The 18,930-nt window shown below is 46.0% G+C and overlaps 1 protein-coding gene across 1 annotated transcript in view; it reads left to right on the plus strand.

Annotated features, from left to right (window-relative positions):
- The window catches only part of SMPD3 (sphingomyelin phosphodiesterase 3), a 243,645-nt gene that overhangs the window by 203,285 nt on the left and 21,430 nt on the right, over positions 1–18,930 (plus strand). Inside the window, exon 5 of the mRNA XM_090063297.1 lies at positions 11,890–12,045. Within this exon, the coding sequence (XP_089919423.1) occupies positions 11,890–12,045 (156 nt within the window). The remainder of the gene's footprint in view (positions 1–11,889; positions 12,046–18,930) is intronic.

An 18,930-nucleotide genomic window follows, 5' to 3' on the forward strand; every position in this document is an offset into this window, starting at 1 on the left:
AGGAACAGTGAGTGTGACGGGGGGAAGGGGAGTTGATTTGTTTTTTCTTTCTTAAAGGGCCAGAGCTGGGGTGGGTGGGGCAGGCTCATGCAGAACCCCCCATGCAACATGGGACAGTGGAGGGCAGCAGGGATTGACCCCCCCCCCCCACGCAGCAGCACCCAGTGAGTCAGGGCTTTTTTTTTTTCCAGAGTGCCAGGAGCTGGGGTGGGCGGGGCATGTGGCAGAAAGCCACCTTGGTTTCTACCCAAAATCTCTGTGCTGTGTCCATTTGATTAGGATGGGCCCAGCAGCACTCTTACCCTATCTGTTTAGGTAACCTGAGCTGGCTACATTCCTGAGGGAAGGGGGAAACCTGCTCCCTCTGCCTATGTGACTGGTATCAGCTACCTGGGTGAGGGGCATCTACCTGGTGGGGTGGAGTATGCCCGGCAACTAGTAATGTATTTCAAATTGGTTGGCCAACAGCCAACCAGAGCTGGCCTCCACTGGACCAGGTGAATGAGGTCACAGGGACTATATAAGTTAAGACTGCCTGGGAGGAGGGGGCAGCAGCCATGCGGGGGACTCAGAGGAGCTTTACCAGCTGAAACTGGCTCTCTCCCCCAAAACTCACGAGCTAAAAACGGCCTGCCTCCAGAGGGAAACCTGCCTTTGGAAGATGCTTGTGAGTAAGCTACTCAAGATATGATTAGAAACCTAGCTGGCAGTAACTCAGATGCATGACCAAAAGGCTACCTCAGCCAGACTGTTTGCTCTTTAGGATTTCTAGGATATTGCTCAATCTTGTACCCTATTTTCACCATACCCCTGTAATCAATAAAATTCTCCTTTGTGACCAGTGTGGGAGGCTTATTTGGGGGGGGGGGGTGTCTAAATTATGCCCAGGTCTGCGATCTGAGGGAGACTTTCTTTTTGGCCCCTGAACTTGGGAAAGTGCCCCAAGTGCCTGTACTGGGTCAAGCACCCATAGGACTTTAGGCCTGTGTTTCCCTGAGGACAGAGGGCTGAGAGTGCGTCCCTTTCGGGGTGGTGGCAGCTATGTTACCCCCAGGCTAGCGAGTGTACTCCAGGAAGGGGGTCAGCCAGACGTGAGGCACCCCTAGGGAGGCATTCGGAGCCTGGAAGGTGGGTGGGCACAGGGAGGTGGGTGGCTCAATGCAGGAGCGCCCCCTACTGGCCCACCACAGGGCAGACATTGCCAGGGCTGGGAGAGCAGGCAGGGGATGGACCTGTGTGATTCGAAGATTTGGCAGCAGCCGAATCTCCAAATCAGATTCGGCTGAATTGATTCAGGACAGCGATTCAAGCCCCTGAATCGAATCACGGTCCCCCATATTTGCAGAATACAAATCTGAAGCGAATACTAGCCACTTTGACCAGGCCTAGAAAGAAGATTTGGCTGACCTGGATACAAAGGGATCCAAGAGTTTTTTTCCCCATACTGTTGTTTAATAACTTAGTTTTTCTTCTGTTTGGAATGTTTTCCTTACTTTTTCTCAAATGTTAGGAGTGGAAAATATATTTTTTGTTGGAAAAGATTTGGAAAATGCTTATGGGAACCAGTCAGAACACAGGAACTTGCATTTTGTTTTAACCAGCTTATTGAGAACTAACAACTATACGTTGATTAGTGCAAATCTTCATAGCCTGACTGCTGTCATCCAATTGGGGTGTATGCATGCTCAGTCTGAACAGTTAATGAGAACTGAAGGCTTGAAGGTGAAGAAATTAAAGTCAGAAGTCAGTTTTCACTTTCTACCATCCCTGCTCAATGACTGGCTGAGACTGTTCCATCTCAGTGACAGGGGAGCAAGTGGTTCTGGAATGACTACCACACTGGCATCTTGGAGTTTAAGCAGAGCTTCTATTCTTATGTTTCATTAGCTCATTTCATCACTGGAAGCTACTGATCCTGTGGACCTAGTTGGGCTGGCCCTGCTAATAAATCCTGCACTGCTGTTACAACGTTGAGGAATCTCTGTGATAAGGTGGATTGACAGCCATTGGAGAACCTGCTAATGCATATGGCTCATATTCATTTCCCAAGAACATGGCATTGGGCTTCCTACAGTCAGGACCATCATATTTGACTTCCCCTAGTCTGAGTTGCTTACTTTGTATATGTGACCACTGGTAGGAAAGATAACCCTGATGATAGTGATGTATACAAAAAGAAGGACCCAAGGAGATTTCTAGGGGTGGAAGAAGATGCCTGGTAGAAAACAGAGGTTGAGGCTCTGAGTAGCAGGTTGGAGGGAATTTAAGGTGACCTGAGTGAAGTCATTAGCCTATGGATGTCATAGGAGAGGTTAATAAAGGAGGAAGAAACTCTCTCCCTCTTACTTACCACTCCCTACAAGCCTAAATTTCTCCTCTGAAAAAGAGGAAGGTGGCAGAAGAAAACTTTTTCTTCCGACTTCCTCATTAATCTCTCTGGTCATATCCACTAGAATCCTTCCCCACAGGAAAGGGCATGTGCCTTCTATATGAAGTCTAGCCTGCTTCCTTTCACTAGTGTCCATGGGGGACTGTAAAGGTGGGGAGACACAAATGTGTACAAAATGATATATGCATTGTTGCTCTCAAGTGGTTTGAATTACAACTGCTACACCTGGCATATGATAAGAAACCTCAGAATTCAGTTGTCACAATGCTACTTACCAAAGGCATTTAGGGCTGTACAATAAAGGCAGGTGTAGAAGCCTTCAAGCTCTAGAAGCACATAACTCCTCCTGTTTTTGAGGTAACTTTCACCTTTTTAACTTCAAGAATATTTTCTTATAATTATTTCTTTGAAATCAGAAGATTTTTTTTTTTTCTTAAACTGAAGTAATAGTACTTGGCTTTTGCTTCTAATATTATCCAGCACTAGTTGGCTACCTTTAGATGAAGGGTGATGTTTTGGTTTTCTTGGTGAGTTGTAGATGGGGTTAGCCAGCTCACATTCCTGTCTATATCCTCAAATTCTAATAAGCAGCCTCAATTTTTAATGAAAATCAATGTTGAAATCTGTGGCTAGGCAGGTGTCAGTCTATATTACATAGTTTGTGGTGGCTTCATTATGCATAAACAGATATTTGAAACGGTGGTCGACACAGACATTTTTCCGTACCAATGTATGCAGTGTGTGTTTTTTGGTTTGGGTTTTTTCCTGAAATAAGTACTGAATGTCACTAGATGCTGGCTGCAATTTATTCTATCTGTTGTATTTCTTATTTTCTATGTGTCTATGTCTTAATTGTAGGGCTCTTACAAACAATTCATTTGCTAACTGTTCCCATTAGCCTTTTGAAGTGTAAGTCTATACTGACTTGCAGTAGGGAGGGACGGGTATTTCTAAAAAAAACACACAGTCACGGGGCGGGGTGCAGGGGCGGCCGTGATCCCTCTAGCGCCCCCCTACCGTGCCAAGTAGGCGATCCAGCACCCTCTTATCTTGCCCGCCACGTCTTTGATGATATCTGGTTCTATATGGAAGGCTGCCTTTGATCCCCTAGTACACAGTGTTATGCTGGAACTATTCCCCGTTCCGTATGGGGTAACTTGGTGCACCCCAGCCTTAAGGGCTATGCGTGTCTCCAACCTCCCCTTTAGCATGCCCCAAGCCTCGCAGCTGTACCGGACGTTCTCGTGTCATATGCTCACCCCTACCTGAGGTCTCTTGATACGCGCACTCCCTCTCTCTGGGGTTTCTCCATACGCGTGCCCAATATACTCGCCCCTCCCGGGCTTCTGTCCACCCTCTCGCCTTTTCCGGGCCTCTAGTCACGTGCTCGACTCTGTCGAGCTCCTATTGGTCAGGCCCCTATCCGCACATCTGCCCCTCTCCAGGCTTACTCTCGCGCACCTGCCCCTCTCCGGGACTTCTGCCGCGCGCTCACCCTTCTCCGGGACTTAGTGTCAGTAGGGTGCTAGTCGCTCACCTGGGAGGCTCTTATTTTAGCCTGCCTGCCGGGCTTGTTCTCACATGCCAGCCTCTCTCCCGGACTCTTACCGCACGCTCGCCCAGGCTTCCTGTTCCCGTGTGCCTGCCCTCTCTAGGGCCTCAGCCATGCTTCTAGCGCTCCTCGCCCTCTCTGGGGCCTGTGCCGTGCTTCTTGCCCTCTCTGGGGCCTATGCCACGCTGCCCGCGCTTCTCGCCCACACCCGGGGCTTCCCGTGGTTGGGGCTCAGGCGGCCTTAGCCTTACCTGGCCCCCAGACCCGCCTTCTCAGGCCTAGCTCGTGCGCTTCCTGTGCTTGGGGCTCAGGTGGCCCGTAGCCGTGCCTGGCCCCTGACCCTTCCTCTGGGTCATATACCCCACTGGGCAGAATACTGCCCCCTTACGGGGCCAAGGTCACAACACCCCACAACGTCGCGCCTCTCTCTGGCGCTCACCCGTAGTGCCAGCTCCGGCATCAATCACTGTGCCACCCTGGCACCGCTTGCTGTGCCCTTACTGGGCACCAGGAACCCCCGAATTATTGGGGAGCTCCCATGAGGCCTCCTCGCACCCCTACAGCCTCACCCGGTCCTCCGGTTTTCACACAAACAGCCCTACCGCAAAGCAAACTACTAGCCAACTGGCTCTAACTCAAAATAAGCCTACCGGCTATAACATAAGGGTCCAGGCCCAAACTGGCCCTCTTGCAGAGGCAGCTCTAACAGGATTCTCTCTGCCCTCACCATGCTGCAGCCCCTCAGGTGCTCAGGCTGCACCGCTCGTCTCTGCTCTGCTGAGCTCTTCTGCAGAGCTCCTGCACCTTAGGCTGCTAGAAGGGACCTGGCTCTGGCCTCAGCCTGGTCGCTTATAAAGGCCAGGCCCTGCCCTCTTCTAGCCAGCTGACCCACATTAGTTGCCCCGGCAACCCTCACCTGTGCTGCCCTGTTGATTGGCAGCTGTCCTTATTACTATTACTAGTAGCGAGCACCCTAGCGCTCTGCTACACGCACCTAATTGGATTTATATGAAGCTGAGTGCTGAAGGTGGTCTGCAGGATTTGCATATCCACCATGTATATCTATGACTTCTTCAGTAAAGATTTTAGAACTAACTGGGCACAATTATATGTACAAGTAGTGCAACACAATGACCTCCAGCACAGTTCTGATTGGAGTTTATTGTTCCTGGGTACTGTGTTTACATGTGTACTCAGAACTGCAACAAGTTGAGCTGGGTTGGAGCAGCCCTGGCTGGCAGGAGGTCCAAACCCTTCCCAGAGCTACTCCAGCACACAGGTCCTGGGGCTTGGACAAAACTGGAACAGGGGAGGGACACTTTGTACTTCACCAACCTAGGCCAGGAATTCAGAGTATGCTGCTGGCACCACCTCCCCCCTGGCATCTCACCAGCCCTGCTCTCCCAACCTGCCTCTGCCCTGCCTGGGGCAAACCCCAGCACCCCAACCCCAGACAAAGCTCAGAGACCCCCATGTCTCCACAGGTGGAGACAACCCCACAGTGCTAGAGCCCAACTGGGCTGCAGGATGAGCATGCCTCCCTTTACTGACTGCTTGCAGCTCACAGATGTCTGTGGCTGACAAATGATGAAGCAGTGGGGGGAGACATGGTTGCCATGGAAACAGTCAGGATGATTCATAGATTCATAAATGCTAGGGTCGGAAGGGACCTCAATAGATCATCGAGTCCGACCCCCTGCATAAGCAGGAAAGAGTGCTGGGCCTACATTACCCCAGCTAGATACACATCTAGCCTTCGCTTGAAGACCCCCAGGGTAGGGGAGAGCACCACCTCCCTTGGGAGCCCGTTCCAGACCTTGGCCACTCGAACTGTGAAGAAGTTTCTCCTAATATCCAATCTAAATCTGCTCTCTTCTAGCTTGTGGCCATTATTTCTTGTAACCCCCGGGGGGGCCTTGGTGAATAAATACTCACCAATTCCCTTCTGTGTCCCCCTGATGAACTTATAGGCAGCCACCAGGTCGCCTCTCAACCTTCTCTTGCGGAGGCTGAAAAGGTCCAGTTTCTCTAGTCTCTCCTCGTAGGGCCTGGCCTGCAGGCCCTTAACCATACGAGTGGCCCTTCTCTGGACCCTCTCCAGATTATCTGCATCCTTCTTGAAGTGCGGCGCCCAGAATTGCACGCAGTACTCCAGCTGCGGTCTGACCAGCGCCCGATAGAGGGGAAGTATCACCTCCTTGGACCTATTTGTCATGCATCTGCTGATGCACGATAAAGTGCCATTGGCTTTTCTGATGGTTTTGTCACACTGCTGACTCATGTTCATCTTGGAGTCCACTAGGACTCCAAGATCCCTTTCCACTTCCGTGCCACCCAGCAGGTCCTTTCCTAGGCTGTAGGTGTGCTGGACATTTTTCCTCCCTAGATGCAGCACTTTGCATTTCTCCTTATTGAACTGCATTCTGTTGTTTTCTGCCCACTTGTCTAACCTGTCCAGGTCTGCTTGCAGCTGCTCCCTGCCCTCCGGCATGTCCACTTCGCCCAATAGCTGTGGACAGCTGTGTCTGGCAGCCTTGGCACACTGCTGGGAAGCATGCAGGATCACCCCTGCTGGACTCTGCCAGTGCAGGCATCCTGCATGCCCTACCTACCAAAGGGCAAGCTTGTGTTCTGTTCACTCTTGGTCTAACCTAGGACACTTAGAATAAACCACATAACTTAGCTGTATAGGCTAGGTACAAACATTCAAAAAGCCTGAGGCAGAATTGATCTAAGTGTGAACTACTTTATACTTGTACTATTTCAAGCAGGGCCAGGAATATTGGACAAAGTTGAGATAAGGGAGTTATACTGCTTGATTTTATAGTAGTTTCACAGTAGCTAGGGTCAGGAGGGACCTGAACAGATCATCTCGCCTGACCCCCTGCCACAGGCAGGAATGAATGCTGGGTTCACAAGACCCCAGACAGGTAATCATCTAACCTCTTTTTGAATTTACCCAAGGTAGGGGCAAGGATGACTTCCCTAGGAAGTCGGTTCCAGATTCTGGCCACCCTAACTGTAAAATATTGCCTCTTGATCTCTAACCTAAACCTATTCTCTGTCAGCTTATTACATCACCCCAGGTGGTGCTGGGGAGAATAGGTCACTTCCTATTTGCTGATGATCTCTCGTGATGAGTTTGTAGCCACCAGGTCCTCCCTCAGCCTTCTCTTGCTGAGGCCGAACAGGTTCAGGTCCCTCAGTCTCTCCTCATAGGGCCTGTCCTGCTGCACTCTCACCAAATGGGTGGCCGTCCTCTGAACCCTCTCCAGGCCAGCCACATCCTTTTTAAAGTGCAGCACCCAGTACTAGTCGCAGTACTCCAACTGCGGCCTGACCAGTGTCACATAGAGAGGGAGTATCACCTTTTTGGACCGGCTTGAGATGCATCTTTGGATGCATGACAAGGTAGGGCTGGCCTTGCAGTCTGTGGTCTGGCTTTGGCAGCTCATGTTCATCTTGGAGTCCATAATGACTCTAAGATCCTTTTCTGCCTCTGTGCTTTCAAGAGGGGAACTCCCCAGCCTGTATGTATGCTGTGGATTCCTTCTCACAAAGTGAAGCACCTTGCATTTATCTGTGTTGAACCCCATCTTATTCTCATTTGCCCACTTTTGTAGTCTAAATCTAGTTGCAGCCTCTCTCTCCCTTCAAGTGTGTCCACCTTGCCCCACATCTTAGTATCATCAGCAAACTTGGACAATGTGCTTTCAACCCCCTCGTCCAAGTTGCTGATGAAGATGTTAAACAGTGCAGGCCTGAGGACTAAGCCCTGGCGGACCCCACTGCTCACATCTCACCAGGTTGAGTACAACCTGTCCACCACTACTCTGGGTGTGCCCCATCAGCCAGTTTTTTACCCATCCAACTGTGTAGGCATGAATGCCACAGTCACTTAATTTATTAATGAGAATGGGGTGAGAGACATTTTTTCCCTTGTGTCTGTTCATGTGGTTAAGGTATTCTTCAAAGTGCTCTGAAATGCAGCTGTAATGTTGATAAAGGAAATTGGTAATGGAAGGGTGATTGGACTCTACCTTACACACCATGGTCATGGTCACGGTCATACAACGCAGTCTCTCTAGATCCCGTCTAGCTTGTTAAAGTTCAGATGGTGTAGAACACAGTGGTGCTGCTGCTAAGATGACCACAGCGTGTGCTTGGGCTTCTGCCTGACAGTCGTCTTGGGGTTGAACTCATACACATTCTACTGCAAATTTCACTTACAAATATTGGCCTATTGTTTCTCAGCAATATTCTGTCATACTGCAGGGCCATCAAAGCCTGTGCTGTTTTAAGTTAGGCAATGTTTTGTATATAAATAAATGTTCTTATCTGAAATAAACAAGGTTGTTTGTAGAGTTTGGCTATGGAAATCTCTCCTTTTAACTTCTTTTGTTGTTTGGTTACCTGGCAAGTAGACACAATTTAATTGCATTTTGCTGAATCCAACATGACTAAACTTTCTGGTCCTACTGCTGTTTTCTATACCATAAAACTCAACAGCTTGGCTTTTGCTTTAATTTTGAACCTACACATCTTGTTTACTGGATGCCTTCATTCTTTTACACAAAATGTTGTTTTAATTCAGGGAAGGTGATATTCTTTTCTAATAATTTAAAGTTACTTTCAGGAATTAATTGTATGTGGCTCCACTGAACATTATACTGTTATCAGGGTGAATTTGTTTAAATCACCCATTATAATCATGGTTTGAATCAGCAAGTAGGAAACCTGGGTTTAAATCATCATTTTAATTTTATTTTGCATTTATACATTTTTGCTTATTTTTAGATTAGTATTTTTTTTAATCTTTTAGTCTTCCTAAAAAGGGGGCTAATTCTCATTGGTTGGTATCTTCATCAGAATATCTTGATTTCTTTAAAATCAAATACAGCTTTTTTAAATAAATGCACTAAATTGTGATTAAATGATTACATGCTTTGGATTTAATTCAAACCCCTTACATGAAAACAGTAATAAATATAAAGATCCTTTCCCATGTGTTTTTAGTGTGTATGCTCAATCAGTGTTTTTCACGTAACACGTAAATGAAGCATAAACCAATTTGCAGTGCATAAGACCTGAGTATAAAACTGTTCCTATTCCTTCTGCGATCACAGTCTTGGAAATGAAAAAGTCATTCTGAATGCACCTTTGATTTGGCACATTTGAACAGGCACATTTGGAGGTTCTCTAGAATACGCAGATATAAAAGTGACACATTAAAAATCTTAGCAGGACTAGCAGTACAGTTAGCATAAGATGTATGCCTAAGGAGGTTTTTTCCTTAATCCTGAGCCAAGCAATAGTTGAAAGTATTTCCCTTACCCAGGGAAGAATAGTATCTTTCCTTTCCTTCTCTTTTATGAATATAAACTAATACCATATTGGGACTGTGAAAAATAGGACAATGGAACAAGCCGCCTAGGGAAGTTGTGCGATCTCCTTCATCAGAGTTTTTTAATACCCTGGTTAGGAATGTCTCTGGAAGCACTTAAGAATAGTGAACACTGCATTGTATAGAGGTTGGATTAAAAGATCCCCGAGATGCTCTTCAACCCTATAACTCACTGTATTACCATAGGTGGTTGTGAAAAAGTAAGAAAATGTATTTAAGTGCAAGTAACAAAGAATAACTATCTGCATCTGTATGATCAGTAAATGCTGTGTGTTCTCAGCATACCTGTAACATGTTTTAGTCTCACACTTTCATCTATCTGCTTTCTACAAGCTAGTAAATAATATAAAACATGCAAATAACTGAGCTATTCATTCAGAACAAATGATTCTGAGCATACATCTCAGCTTGTAGCCTAAACCTAATGTTATAAATCTAAGCTTATTTCATTTAAAGGGGAAAATGTTGCTCTTTGACATGTATATCATTTGGAGTCTGAACATGAAACTAAAGGACCATAATAGTTTGAGTGCCATGCACATCTTATTTTATATGTTGAAAACAAAACAAAACAAACAGAGAGAAGAAAAATACAGGAACCAATTAGTTTTGGAACAAGTATTATCTTGCTTTCCCATGTCAGACTTTTACTGGCTCTCCTGAAATAATTAAAGTATCAAAATTTATCCCTGATTTAGTGTCAGTTAGTCTGCTTGAAATTAAATTTGCTTAGCCATTATGATTAAAATATGGCTGTGTTTTTCATGTTAGAAAGCCTAACAAACTCTCTATCAAAAACTCTATGTTTTTTTTCCATCCTACTCTTTACTTATGGGAGGACCTCAAAAATCTTTCAAATCTCTCACTTTTGAAATGTTGCCTACTTAAAAATGTCACACACAATTTTTTGCATCTAGATCCTTTTTTACTATTTCTCCAGATGTCTAGAGATGCTTTGGCAGCTAAAAATAGCTGTATTTTCTTTAACTGTAGGAAATATTGTGGTCAGACATGAAATTGGCAAATTATCCAGAGATGCTCACTTGAGGTAGAAGCTCAGCTTTATATATAAATAATTTTACAAGAGGCAAAGACTTTTTTTGGGTGATATCTTCCACTGGACCAACTGCCTTTTTTTGAGTACCCCAATTCATGGATCCACTTCCCATCCCCATACAAACAGAATTTCTAGTGAAATGTTGAATGCATGGAATCTTGAGGCAGCCTGGGGAACCAGCATTATAAAACAATACATTTTGTGAAAAAATGGAAATCTTAGACTATGGTCTCAAAATGAAGGACATTAATGTCAGTACCTCTGTAACAGTCTCTTACCTTACAGAAGAGTAATGGACGTTAAAGCTAAGTAAGACAGTTAAAAACTCAAGGCTGAATAGATTCAATCTTTGCAGGTTAGTCTAAGCTGTGTACTGATTGAACCAATAAGCAAGTGAACAGACATTCCCTTCTGATTCTGGAACTGCAGCCACATGCCTGGAGTGGCCCATGTCAGAAGCCAGAAGTACTAGAGCATGCCTCTCTGCTTTGCTAAAACAGACAGCTTGGGCCAAGGCTAGCCTGTCCACTCTACAAGGTGGGGTTTGCAGGGGAAGTGCAAACCATCCTGGGATGCTGGGGGACTGAGTTAACTTGAATCTGGAGGGGATCTTGAATCTGGAGGGGACAGAAGTTCAATAACCTGATTTAACCTCAATCAGCTAAGTCTGATACTACATCCATCCAGGTTTATTTTAAATTGGTTTTGGTTATTTTGAAAGTGGTTTATATGGAAGCGCACTGAACTTCTGTTGTATTACAGATTTGAACCAGTTTCCGATCACTTATACCAGTTTGAGTGTAATTTCTGCCCCTAGCCTAATTCATTTGTGCTTGTGAAGCATTCCGCTGCTTCGGTGATGAGAGAGCTCCTGTGCGGGTTAACAGTACCAGGCATTTTATATATAGATAACAATATTTCCATGCCCCATGTTGGTTAAATACCTACCTTGAATTGGGAGAAGAATGATAGTGCAAAGATTTGTAAAGATTTTGAGGAGTTATTTTGTGCCTTTTTTATCTCTCTTTTGTGTGGGCATGTCTACATGTGCTGCTATGGTGCCATAGAAGGAAGTACTAAAAGATGGTGCAGTAACAATCTGTAGTGTGCCATGCATGCCACATATGGTTATTTTTAGGCACTACATTGTTGTAGTAGTAGTTGTGCTTTAATGGAGGAGCGCATCACTATAGTAACATGGCTGCACTGTTACGGGTTTTGCCTGCAGACACTATGTTGAAATAGCGCATTGCTATGGTGATGTAGCATGCCTTGTATAGATATGTTGCTTTTAGGCCCAGATCCTCAAATATTTAGAAACCATTGGGAGTCGGGTCCAACTCCTCAAAATGTTTAGTATCTAAGTCCCTAATCATATCTATTAAGTACAGAACAGGCAGGCAGCATTTTGATTATCTACCTATAGAAGCTATTTTAATCATAGTGATCCTTTTTATTCTATCCATTTCACTTTGTCCTTTATTTAGGAGACACTACTGTTCGATGTGAGCAACTGGATCTGCTTCAAGATTGGCTGGCTGACTTCCGAAAATCTACCTCCTCGTCCAGCACAGCCAATCCAGAGGAGCTGGTGGCTTTTGATGTGATCTGTGGGGATCTGAACTTTGACAACTGTTCATCTGGTGAGACAAGCTTTTTATATATTCCTCTTGCAAATGTAGCACTACAGTGAGGTATTGACATTTCCAAATATTTTCCTTTACTTCTTTATGGCAGCATTATGCAATTATGCAAGGATTTTGCAATCACATTCATGTAAGAATACAATGCTATAAAAATCTTTAAAATAGGAGTAGTTTTGTGAAGCTGGACTAGGTTAATCCAATGTTTATAAGAACTGCCTAGTTATTAAACACAGGAGAGATTTCTCTAAGGCACAAAGGGCAGTATTTCCCTTTCAGTCTAGAACAAGCTGGTTAAATCTCCCTCTCTCTAGAACAAGCTGACAGGTGAGCCTCTATCTGCTTTCCATTTTACTGTCACTGTAGCATCTTTGCTCCCTTTGCTTCCAGGGCTTAATCTATATCAAAGGTAGAAATTACAGGGTTCCTTATTTTAAAAATGTATGGGATGATGTGCAAAGCACAGAAGTTAGGTATCTGTTCACTTGCCAGTCCCTGCCCCTGTCTATAAAAGATGCTATATGACTATTGTGCAGTCATGTAGCGTGGCAGTAACCATGATGTAAAACTACTGTACAGTAGTTATGGGCTACTGTGAGTCAGCATCATGAAAAAGGTGTTGGGTTACTTTGCAGTCATTTACTATTTGTTCATACAAGTACTAAATGATTGTGGTAATGACTGCATAGTCAGCATCTTATGTAGACACACTCCCTGACAATATCATAGATTTCATAGATATTAGGGCTGGAAGGGACCTCAAAGATCATCAAGTCCAGCCCCCTGTCCCAAGGGCAGGAAGTCAGCTGGGGTCAAAGGATCCCAGCAAGATAAGCATCCAAATACTTCTTGAATGAGTCCAGAGTAGGTGCCTGCACCACTTCTGGAGGGAGTCTATTCCAATGACAGACATGACAATTTAAACTGCTGCATTCAGATTGGGAGCTAAAATTTAGAACTAGTAGGATTAAGAGGCACAGGTTAGTTGCACTGGGCTAGTTTAGATACTGGGGTGTTCACTCGAAGATCATCACTGCCAATGTGGCTAAGTGTGCCAGCTTTGTCAAAGAAAAAATATACTTCCTTCCAAGTCCAAAACAACTAGTATCCTCCTATGTTTTGTGAATGGGTTTTCATATGAGACTGTTGATGAGAGGAGGTAGGCTCATCAGCAATGAAAGGTGAATTGATAGGGTTGGACACATGCTTGGTCAAATAAAAAATTAAAAACATTTGCCACCACTACATTACTTGGTCTTATCTTGGTCTTATGTTTATGCATCCCAAGACCTGACAGCCAGAATTCATAAGGGATGGAGAACTTGCTATACTTAGATTTGGATCAGATATTCATGGTCAATTTAGTTGTTATTGTATATCCAATCCCAACTGAGCTCAAGCAAAGAAGTATTTATGGCAGGCACATTTGAGCTGTCAGGCATGCTATGACACCCAGGCTTCTGGAATTATTCATTTAGTGCTCCAGAGATGAAAGAATAAGATTTACTAACCAGAGCATTTACTATCAAAACAGAAATTCTGAGTTAACACAGGAAGACTGCTAGCCTTTGAAATGAAATGAATTGTTTGTGGTCAGCTGGTGAGACCCCACTGGAAATGAGACACTTGGAAAAAGGCTTGGTCTCAAACAGTTGTTGATTCAGCAATGAGGAGGAAGCTCCAGGGCTAAGGACAGACATTCAAAAAGTCTAAGCCTGAATTGATTCAATCTTTGCAGGTTAGTCTAACCTAACTAGGCTAAATCAGTTTGTAAGTGCACAGACATGCAGGCACATACCTGCAGTGTCTCAAGCTGGAAGCTGCAGGGTGCTAGAGCAGCTGTCCCTTCCCTTGCATAGTATTGAGCTGAGGGGGACATGGCTAGGCCCCAGCAGGACACTCTGATTAGCCCAGCTGAGAATTGACAACAGTGTTTATCACCCCAAACTCATTGTTTATTACCCCATTAAGAAACAACAGAGGGACATTACTAGCTACCTGTTGATTCTGCTTTTGTCCTATCTGCCACAGCATGAACTGTAGCTAGCATGTGGTCTGCTAGCTAATAAACAGACACCTCTCAGCAAGGCAGAGGGAAGGGGGGAAATCCTGCTTAGCAGAGAGTGGTGAAGGGGGAGGGAGGAGCAGCCTGCAGTCTCTACCAACCTCCAGCAAGGGAGCAGAGGAGAGAGGCCAACTCTGCTGTAGAGAAGAGAGCCCCACCCAGCCCAGAGAGCATGCCAGGATGCTGGGGTGTCTGGTTTAACTTAAACCAGCAAGGGGTCTAGAGACAGACATTGCATAAACCAGTTTGACCCAGATCAATTAAGCCTGATCTACATTCAACCAGGTTTCTCAGACTGGTTTCAGGCATTTTGAAATTGATTTGTGTACTAAACATCTCTTCTGTAACAGGTTGAAACCAGTTTCTGATTACTTAAACTGGTTTATGTGTAATGTCTGTCCGTAGCCCAGGTGTTCAGAATGCAACTTATGAATAAAGGATGAAAAGGATGACCATGTTCTTCCAACCGGTAAAGGATAACATATCAAGAGGAAGTTGTTAGGCAGTGGAGAACTATACTATAGAGATTTGAAGACAGATAATAAGAGATAATAGGATACCACAGTAGAGAATTTAAAGTACTACACATAGATATTTAGTAGGATCAACAGTGGAACAAAGGAAGGAAGGAACTTTTGGTATTATGATAACTTATGAAATCCATAACTTTTTGCGTTTTTTGCACTTCCTTGGTTTGAAAATTGAAATTCACCTGGCTGCTTTCACTTCCTTTTTATAGTCATCTTCACATGTGTTTTTCATGCAATAAACTAGAGCTATGCTACAGTGTTTGTACTTACAACTCTGATCTTTTTAAATTAAATATTCCCTTACAAATATCTTGGTTAGGTTTTAGATGTTTTTAAAGATATCCTACATTTTAAGTCTACATTATGAAATCTTGATATTTACTAATTTTGTATTGTAAAGATTCTGGAAGGCTTTGTTACAGAATTATAAAACTGAATGTTTTGAGAGTTACTAACTTTTGACAAATTGTAATATAGAACAAGTTTTGTTTGCTTGCTACAGTGAATATTCAGCTCTTAACCTCTGTTAAAAATCGTACCACTAGTCCAGCTATGATGTGCACATGTGTGAGTCATTATATGCTTTGGGTCATTTCCAGCAGGTCGGTCATCCCTCAGCACTAGAGAGTTATCATACTTCTAGCATCAATACAGTGAATTCTCACTTACCAAGAATTTACTATAAAGTTATCTTTTAATGTCAGGCTGTTGTAGGCCGACTCACTTAGAAATCGATTGTATTTTAGAATCTCTTACTATCAGATGCAAAGCTTTCCAACTAGGCCAGGGGCAGGCAAAATACAGCCCCAGGGGCCATAGCCATCCTGCCAACTTATCCTATCTGGCCTGCCAGCTGCTGCCAGGAGCCTGAGAAGGCAGGGCTGAGCCCCACACCCCTCTGCTCTGCCACATCCATAAATAGCTCATCAAAACTCATTTAGTGGTCCTTCAGCCCAAATAATTGTCCACTAGGGCTGTGCAAAACACCATCATTTCATTTCGACATCTATTTCACCATTTCAAAAGGACAGTGTTTCATTTCGGCATTTTGTTTAATTTCAAAGCACTATCCTGTTTCATTTCATCGAAACAGTTGTGCTGTTTTGACATTTTACATTATAGGCTATAATGGAGAATCATAAAAACGCCTAAAATGTTGTCATGTGTTGCCTGATTTAGATTCAAATTGCAGGGATGGCAGCCCCTTCTGAGGGCATGAAGCTGCCAAGTTTCAAGGAGATAGGTGCAGAGGTTTCTTGGAAACTGCATCTCAAAGTCTTGAAAACAAAAGTCATGACACTTGCCAACAGCAGCAGCCTCCTGTCATCCAGCATGCAGATCCAGGGGCTTACGCCCCCCCGGAGGGCTGAAGGGCTGTGCCAGACTCCTCCCAGTGGTGTGGGCCCCTGGATCTGCACCAAATGACAGAAGGCTGCTGCTGCTGCCTGGGACCAGTGCTGGGCACAGCCTGCACCCATTGCCAGGCTCCATGGAACTCAGTTTGGAGGCAGGAGGTGGACCATGGCCCTGGCTGTGCCTACCTCCCAGCACTGGGCTGCACTCTGAGCAGCTCCACAGCCCCATTGAATTCAGTGGGAGGCAAAGCACAGCGCAGGCTCTCCCTGCCACCCTCTACTGGGCTGTCAGGGCCAATCGGAGCACAACCCTGGCTCTGCCCACCTCCCGCCAGCAGCCCCATGGAGTGCAGCCTGGCAGCAGGAGGCAGGGAGAGTTAGGGCTGATCTCCCACCACTGGGCTGAGCTCCATGGGGCTGCAGAGCCACTCAGAGCACAGCCCAGTGGTGGGAGGTGGGCAGAGCCGGGACTGTGCTCTGCCTCCTGCCACCAAGCTGAGATCCATGGGACTGGTAGAGCCGATTGGAGTGCAGCCTGGCAGTGGGAGGTGGGCAGAGCCAGGGCTGTGCTCCAATCGACTCCACCTGCCCCGTGGAGCACAGCCCAGGATCAGGAGGCAGGCAGAGCTGGGGCTATGTTCTGCCTCCAGCTGCCGGGCTGAGCTCCACGGGGCTGGAAAAGCCAATCAGAGCACAGCTCAGTGGCAAGAGGTAGGCAGAGCCAGGACTACACTCTGATTAGCTCTGCCAGCCCCATGGAGCGCAGTCCAGCAGTGGAAGGCGGGGAGAGCCGGGGCTGCGCTCCCTGCCAGGCTGAGCTACATGGGGCTGTGGAGCCACTCAGAGCACAGCCTTGGCTCTCCCCCAACTCTCACCACCAGGCTGCTTTAAAACTCAAAACGTTTAGAAACTTTTGATGCATTTCGAGTGCGTTCATTCAGTTTCAAAGCTGTTTCAATGCTTTGTTTCATTTTGATTTCGCTGTTTTGAGCTCAAAACATGTTGAAACAGCTTTGAAATTAAGACTGTGAATTAATCAACCTATAATTTTATTCTGTTCTGTGGTTTTTCAGATAAGGTTTGTAGGTATATAAAACCGTAAGCAAGCAAAATTTGGTACTTAAGTATAAACATCTGAACAAATCAATAGTCTTTTCAGACAGGAGGAGAGAAAATCTGGAATCTCAATAATAAGGTAAGTGAGGTGATATGGATACAGTACCTGAAGGACAGACATCAGTTTATAGCTGTACAATAATCCACACAGCAGAACCCAGGAATGGGATTTCATAGACATTAGGGCTGGAAGGGACCTCGGGAGATCATCGAGTCCAGCCCCCTGCCCAAAGGGCAGGAAGTCAGCTGGGGTCATAGGATCCCAGCAAGATAAGCATCCAATTTACTCTTGAAGGTGTTCAATGTAGGTGCTTGAACCACCTCCGCTGGCAGACTGTTCCAGACCTTGGGGGCTCGGACAGTAAAGAAATTCTTCCTTATGTCCAGCCCGAAACGGTCTTGCAGGAGTTTGTGACCATTCGACCTCGTCATCCCATGGGGCGCGCTGGTGAACAGATGTTCTCCCAGATCCTGGTGGTCACCCCTGATAAACTTATAGGTGGCCATCAGATCACCCCATAGCCTGCGCTTTTCCAGGCTAAAGAGTCCCATGGCTCTCAGCCTGTCCTCGTAAGATCTGTTTTCCTGACCTCTGATCATGTGCGTGGCTCTCCTCTGGACTCTCTCAAGCTTCTCCACATCCTTTTTGAATTGTGGAGCCCAAAACTGGACACAGTACTCCAGCTGTGGCCTCACTAAGGCCGAGTACAAGGGGAGAATGACGTCCCGGGATTTGCTCGAGAAGCATCTATGGATGCACGCCAGCATTTTGGTTGCTTTACTAGCCACAGCATCTCATTGGAGGCTCATGTTCATCTTGTGGTCAATGATGACCCCCAAGTCTCTTTCTTCTGTAGTGCTAACCAACGTAGCACTGCCGAGCCTATAAGGGTGCTGCAGGTTTTTCCTCCCAAGGTGGAGAACCTTGCATTTTTCGGTGTTAAACACCATCAGGTTCTCGTCTGCCCATTTGCTGAGCTTGTCCAGGTCAGCCTGGATCACCCGCCTATCTTCTGGCGTGGATGCTTTGCCCCAAAGTTTGGTGTCATCGGCGAACTTGGCCAGTCCACTCCTGACTCCAATGTCCACATCGTTAATGAATATGTTGAACAGTATGGGTCCCAGGAGAGAGCCTTGAGGGACCCCACTGGTCACAGGGCACCACGATGAGTGACTGCCATCCATCACAACCCTCTGGGTCCGACCAGGAAGCCAATTTCCCAGCCAGTGGATCATGGTGGAGCCAAAGCCACAACTGGGCAGTTTGGCCAAGAGGTGATCATGGGATACCAGATCAAAAGCTTTTTTGAAGTCAAGCTATATGACATCAATCTCTTCTCCCTTTGTCCAGGTGATAGGTCACCTGGTCATAGAAGGAAATGAGATTGGTCAAACAAGACCTACCCGCAACAAACCCATGCTGGCTGTCCCTTAGAATGTTAGCCTGGGCCAGTCCCTCAAGGATGGCCTCCTTAATAAACTTTTCTAAGATCTTCCCCAGGATACAAGTCAGGCTAATGGGCCTGTAGTTAGCCGGATCCACTCTCCTCCCTTTCTTGAAGATCGGCACCACATTGGCCTTCTTCCAGTCTTCGGGCACTACACCAGAGCGCCAGGAGTTTTCAAAGATCCGTGCCAGGGGCTGGGCTATGACGCTTGCCAGCTCCTTGAGTACCCTGGGGTGCAGGTTGTCAGGACCAGCTGACTTGAAGGTATCCAGCTTCTCAAGGTGTTCCTTCACGAGGTCAGCATTGATGGAGGGTAGGGGATCCCCCTCACCCAGATTTCCCTGTCCCATAGCAGGCATGGGCATCCCGTG

This window comes from Crocodylus siamensis, chromosome 9 (genome assembly GCF_052110815.1).
Source record: "Crocodylus siamensis isolate JL-2025a chromosome 9, ASM5211081v1, whole genome shotgun sequence".
NCBI classification, from domain to species: domain Eukaryota; kingdom Metazoa; phylum Chordata; order Crocodylia; family Crocodylidae; genus Crocodylus; species Crocodylus siamensis.